This window comes from Gordionus sp. m RMFG-2023, chromosome 2, assembly GCF_954871325.1.
Source record: "Gordionus sp. m RMFG-2023 chromosome 2, tfGorSpeb1-WG-v2, whole genome shotgun sequence".
Taxonomy (NCBI): domain Eukaryota; kingdom Metazoa; phylum Nematomorpha; class Gordioida; order Chordodea; family Parachordodidae; genus Gordionus; species Gordionus sp. m RMFG-2023.
The window spans coordinates 60,244,427-60,250,770 of NC_088776.1; the positions used below are offsets into that span (position 1 = coordinate 60,244,427).

Here is a 6,344-nt window from a genome sequence, read left to right on the forward strand (position 1 = left end):
AACATTAATTACATTCTAAAAAAAATGTTTAACAAATTATTCATAATTATAATTTACATAACTAAATATTATTTTTTTTCTAAGCTTTATAAATATAATTCATATAAAAAGATAATTCATTTAAAATATTAAATTTATAAATATTAAAAATACATTAAAAATATATATTATAACATTTTAATTTTTTTAAAAAAAAATAAAATAAACATCATTTGCTTATATAAATTTTGCCCTTTTCTTGTAGATACGATTTTTGGCATTGAAATTTTTAGCCAATTTCTTGTTTTCTTGACCTAAAAATAGGACAGTAAATATAATTATTATGTATTATATTATTTACAAGCGGGATCGCAAATCCCCTCTTCTGGTGCTTCTTCGCCTAAAAAGAGAGAGACGATAAAGAGTATTATTATATTTTATTTTATTTACATGATCCTGAGTCGCAAGATATTTCAACACCTATAAATATAATCAAAAAAAAAAATATATTAAATAAACATTGTTTAAAGTATGGTTCCATCTGAATCGAATTATCGAAGTAACTTTTAGAAATTTTAATCATATTTTCATCTTGATCCGATACATTTTGCGTATCGGAATCTAAAAATCTAAATTTTTTTTGATAATTTTTTAAATCTTTAGGATGATAGCTAATTCTCTATTTTTTTAAAATGAAAATAGGAGTAAAAATATATTTTTACATGATAAAAAGAAATTAAAATTGTTTCAACATTAATACTTTTAAAAGTAAGACTAGAGAATTGGTATTCAAGTTGAGTCAAAAAAACGATGGATATAACATGTATGCAAAAGACGTAAGAAACAAGGAGACAATTGTACTACAAGGGTGCAAGTATCATCCTACGATCTTACCCCTCGACTGTAGCAGAAATTAAGAAAATCTCTGATAGATTGATGATAATAAAACTCTGCATCTGTCAATCAATGCTAGCTAAGCATCCTTTCGGTATAATGCATCAAAGTGGTTGCAAAGACATCGAGAAATTAAAATTTTTAAGATGTCCTGGATGATGCTGAGATGAAAATCCTTATTGATGGCATAAGCATATTACATGAATAATAAGGAAAGGCCAGAAAAGTTACTATGGTATATTTGCATCTAGAAAATAAATAAGAGAGCGTATATCGAGTTTTAGGCAATCCTTGGAACCTTGCTTTCATCTAGGAATATGAACCCCTGACCCAAGTTGTTTTTTTGCGGAATCCAAATTGGGACATGAAATCTTTATAAAAGTGAGGGTTCAAGGTGTCAAAAATTTTTTTAGGAATAAGTTGTTTATCTCGTGTTGATTTATATCAATTATGGAAAGTTAAATATGGCCAATTTTGTAGAGAAGTTAATAATATATATAAATGATAATTTAACAATATGCTATATAATAGGAATACGTTGCTTATCTTGTTTAGTATCGATTTCTATCGGAACCTCTACAAACAACAACACTACGATAGCAAACAAAACAATTGATGTGGGTTATATCTTGATTAGAATTAGGAAAATTAACTACTTCTTTTTCGTTCGAAATATTGGAAAAAATAAAAATTCTAGAGCAAAATCATTTTTTCGAAACAGTGCAGTTTATGCCTCTGTATATTTAGGCTCTCGGTATCAAGTTCCATTGAGTATTAAATATGGATCAAAAAAACAAGCTTAATAAATTATGGCATAAACAAAACTCTATTCTCTGCAGCATATAGAGGAGGTTACTACGACATCCAATGGTTGTATTGATAATAATGATAACACAGTTGTTGACTATAACTTTGAAAAATTACTTGTCAGATAAAGAGAAGAAAAAAAATTATAATCAGATAAAAGATAGGAACCACGCATTCCTATCAAATCTTTTATCGAATTGGTCTCGCGGGTTAAGAGAACCAAATATTTTGAAAAATTCTGGGAAAGAAAATTCTCCTATTTCCGGTTTCCAGAACTAATTATTTTACCTAGAATCATTGTTGATATACCAGTTACACAAGTACAGTAACTTATATTATAGAGAGATTGGTATTTATTTTAGGTCAGCGTTGAACGGAGATTTTCTTCTTTGAAAATACATTTAAATTTGCTTAAAAATCTCAAAGATTATATTTTAGAAGATAGTATGATTGCGCGATTAAACAAATCATTTTAGGCTGTGTCCTAAATATAAAAAAAAACTACTCATAAGTTTTAAAAAATGCATAACTTTCGTGAGTTTTGAGAGACGAAACATATTCAAAATCTTCCATCAAATTTTCAAAATATTGTTAAGTTCTCCGTTTAAAATATTCAAAATGTTAGATACGAATGATTTATTAATTCTATATTTTGTATTACTTGACATTATTTTTTTGGGCAAAAATTTCACAAATTTCAAGATTTTAATGATAAAATGTTAAAATTTTCACAATTCGTAAAACTGAATCACTAAACATTCGCGAATTAGAAAATCGTTTAGGACAACATTTTAATTTTACATTAAAAATGGCTCAAATTATTTTTTCCCTTTTCTCGTAATTTTCGAGATTCGATATTTTATATTTAAGGACATAGCTTTAAATATAAATCAATTTTTAATTTTTTTTTACTTGTAAATTATATAAATAGAGTATTTATAATAGAGTATTTATAATAGAGTATTTATAATAGAGTATTTATAATAGAGTATTTATAATAGAGTATTTAAAAATAAATGAATGGGAAAAAAAAATTGTGTTATTTTGGGTCTAAATTTCTAAGAAAAAAACAAAGAAAGAAAGAAAGGAAGGAAGGAAGGAAGGAAGGAAGGAAGGAAGGAAGGAAGGAAGGAAGGAAGGAAGGAAGGAAGGAAGGAAGGAAGGAAGGAAGGAAGGAAGGAAGGAAGGAAGGAAGGAAGGAAGGAAGGAAGGAAGGAAGAAAGAAAGAAAGAAAGAAAGACCCCCTAATATTCTTTAAAAAAATAATTAGTAAGGAATTTGTGCACTTACTTTCGCAATTGCTCCCGCTAGCACATCCTTCTTTCTTCGCGTTACCTACACAAATTTAAAAAAATATATATAATCTGTTAATAACCTAAAGTTTTATACTGTTATCAAAATTGTGTTCTCGTGGGCTTAATTGTTACCAAAATATTTACGCTGTATACGTTTGGTTATACTAATTTTTTTAAATAACTATTACACATTTTCAAAAAATATGAAATTATATATATATGTGTTAGCGTCAACTAACGTTAAATCATTCTTTTGAGCACGTTTTTTTTAAATTTTAAAAATCTGATTTTACCGAAAGTGTATGGCGTCATGTTTTGGAATTACCTAGCCTATAAATTTTAGGGCAATTTTTTCTATGAAACTTTTTAAATTCGACATAATTTTTCCCATATATTTTTTATATTATAAATTGTAAAATGACTCAAACAGTTAACAGCAAAATTATGTCTACAATTCATAAGATAAGGTAATTCAAAACATGATAGAATATATTTCTAGTAAAATCCTAAAATAACGCATTGCCGGAAATAAATGCATTGACGCTACGCTAACATATACACGTATACTATATACAATTTTATATATAATTCAGTAAAATTTATGTTAAGCTTACCGATCACTGAAATTTTCTGGCACCCAGCTGGATTATCGCAAGAACCATCGCCTTTTAACCAAAACAAAAAAAAAATATTTTTTCGTTTTTTGTTTTATAAATGACGTGTAAATTTATATAGGAAAGATGAATTTGTATACTTTTCTCATATGATATTTGCTGCGAGCTTTTAGATGACTTTCTATGTTTTTTACTATTCGCTGATTTCGAAGATCCTTCTTCTGAATATTTATTAGACCCGCCAAAACTTAATATTTTCACACTTTTTCTGCCTCCCTTACACCCGGCAGGGTTATCGCAATCGTCTTTAATAAAAAAAAGGTTTAATTAAGGATAAATTATATCTAACTTTCAGACTGGGCAGCCATTTGTTGGGAGGTTTTAGATTGTTTTTTATGGGAGTCACTTTTTGACGACTCAGACGAGCCCGACTCGTATTCTTCATTGTTACCGCTATAACCCAAGTTTTTGCTTCCACTACACCCAGAGGGATTACTACAACCATCTTGTTAATTTTTTTAATTTTGCATAAGAATATAGTAGCCTAGTGAATAATATAGGACTAATATCTATGCCTAGAGAATGGATCAAGACGGGCTTACTCTTTTTTGCCATCTTTCGCTAAACCTCAAAGCCTTTGTCCCCGTTTATAGTTAAGCGCAAAAAAAACCGATATGTCGCTCAAACTATGTGCGATTTATCGCTTAACGATAAGCATAGCTGTATAAATTGATATTGAGAGATATCGCGTTAATCAGCGCTTACCATAAACTAGACCTTAGCATTTTACATTTTTTTTAGCCTTATAATATTGATTTAGTCCGTTAAGCCAAAAAAAAGAAGAAAAATTGGGTAAATTAAGAAGAAAGAAAGAAAAAAAGAAAGAAAGAAAGAAAGAAAGAAAGAAAGAAAGAAAGAAAGAAAGAAAGAAAGAAAGAAAGAAAGAAAGAAAGAAAGAAAGAAAGAAAGAAAGAAAGAAAGAAAGAAAGAAAGAAAGAAAGAAAGAAAGAAAGAAAGATTAACTCTATACCAAAATTATTCAACACAATTCATATTGAAAAGTTTTGGGTAAAAAAACAACATTAGGTGAAATAGATGTATAGGATATAAATGAGTATACTTTCGCCATACGCCAATTGTTGCGAGGTTTTAGATTTCTTTTTATGAGATTCCTTATTTGACGACTTGGATGAGCCTTCATCCAAACTTTCCTGGGACATACTATAACCAAATTTAACAAAATTTTTGCCTGATCCACATCCTTTGGGTATCGAACAAACGTCTTAATTAAAAAAAATAGAAATGAATAGATTTAAATTGTTTGTTATATAAAGAAAGAAAGAGAGAGAAAGAAAGAAAGAAAGAAAGAAAGAAAGAAAGAAAGAAAGAAAGAAAGAAAGAAAGAAAGAAAGAAAGAAAGAAAGAAAGAAAGAAAGAAAGAAAGAAAGAAAGAAAGAAAGAAAGAAAGAAAGAAAGAAAGAAAGAAAGAAAGAAAGAAAGAAAGAAAGAAAGAAAGAAAGAAAGAAAGAAAGAAAGAAAGAAAGAAAGAAAGAAAGAAAGAAAGAAAGAAAGAAAGAAAGAAAATATGTATACCTGTTTTCTTCCCGCAATTTTTACAAGTTGTTACTCCACCAATATATAAAGCTATAACGGTAAAATATAATTTGGTCGATAGATTAATCATAATGTATATATTTGTTTTTTAATAAAACTATTTTTTATAAATCTTTAAAAATTAAAATAATTTATGTATTATAATTAAAATATAGAATAATTGTTTCTAGAATACTAACAAGAAATTCACAATATTATGATCTTACTTTATATTATTAGTTTTATATATCAATAATATTAAACAAAATCAATGTTCGAATAAATCTTGTTTAAATATTAAAAGTAAAATAAAACCAAATTTTTACCAAATCTTCTATCATTTTAAAATCAATCCAATCCTTTCAGATTACTCTCAAATTTTTTTTGTAAAGTTAGTATTTTTATTATACTAAACTAAGGGCACATTTATAGTAAAAAAACGCGTTATGTTCAAGTGGTACCTTAATTAACGCATCGTTATTAACTAAAAATCAAGCCCAATGAATAAGTAAAATTTATAAATATGGGCCGTTATGATGATAACGCTACGATAAAATTTGATAAACATATGTTTCGACGTATATTTCAAAAAATTATTCGCGCTACGAAGAATCAGCTGTGATTTTAGCGGTAAATAGAGCAACGCTTGAACATAACGCCCTGGGAGAAGAAAAAAGTATCAGAACTCTCGGTCACCTCTACTTAAAGTTTGCTGAGTTTATTTTTGACATGATGCGTATGTAAATGTTTCGAATAAAAATTGAACTAGTAATAATTTAAATTTTATTTATACCACCTGTTGCGAAAGTAAATGGGGTGCTTTCCTTTTGCCTCCATTGTGCGCCACTGCGTTCTGGGTTGCGTACATCCCGCACTATAGGGGAATGACTATGTTTGAATTGGGGGGGGGGCAACCCGGGTTTAAAGGATTGTAGTGAAAATTATAGTTCATTACTAAAAAAACCCAAAGATAGCAGACGGAAATGGGCAATAAATTTCGGCCTTGCGCGGAAAATACAAACATATTTTCAAATCAATAATGACATTTAATTCTAACCTGCTCAGAGGATTTATTCATTCATTAAAAATGCATGAAAAAGTGTACATGTCTTGAAGTCCGCCGTTGAAAGGTATTCCGATTCTCGATAATGCATACTGCTAC

General features: G+C 28.3%; 1 protein-coding gene across 1 annotated transcript; it reads right to left on the bottom strand.

The window, feature by feature from the left end:
• Positions 1 to 216: 216 nt before the first annotated feature.
• On the bottom strand, positions 217 to 5,273 carry LOC135924524 (uncharacterized). Its single transcript, XM_065459582.1, has 9 exons — positions 5,183 to 5,273; positions 4,710 to 4,871; positions 3,939 to 4,094; positions 3,730 to 3,894; positions 3,590 to 3,640; positions 2,971 to 3,015; positions 430 to 459; positions 341 to 379; positions 217 to 293 (listed from the first exon to the last, which is right to left on the bottom strand). The coding sequence occupies exons 1-9, from the start codon at positions 5,271 to 5,273 to the stop codon at positions 217 to 219; spliced, it is 816 nt and encodes a 271-aa protein (XP_065315654.1).
• Between the last annotated feature and the right edge of the window lie 1,071 nt (positions 5,274 to 6,344).

What these genes read in the sequence shown, in the direction of transcription:
- LOC135924524 (XM_065459582.1), bottom strand. Translation starts at nt 5,273, where the DNA reads ATGATTAATCTATCGACCAAATTATATTTTACCGTTATAGCTTTATAT. An exon ending in AATGGCTGCCCAGTCTGAAA is followed by an intron (nt 3,895 to 3,938) that starts GTTAGATATAAT and finishes TTTTTATTAAAG; the next exon opens with ACGATTGCGATAACCCTGCC. An exon ending in GCAAATATCATATGAGAAAA is followed by an intron (nt 3,641 to 3,729) that starts GTATACAAATTC and finishes TTTGGTTAAAAG; the next exon opens with GCGATGGTTCTTGCGATAAT.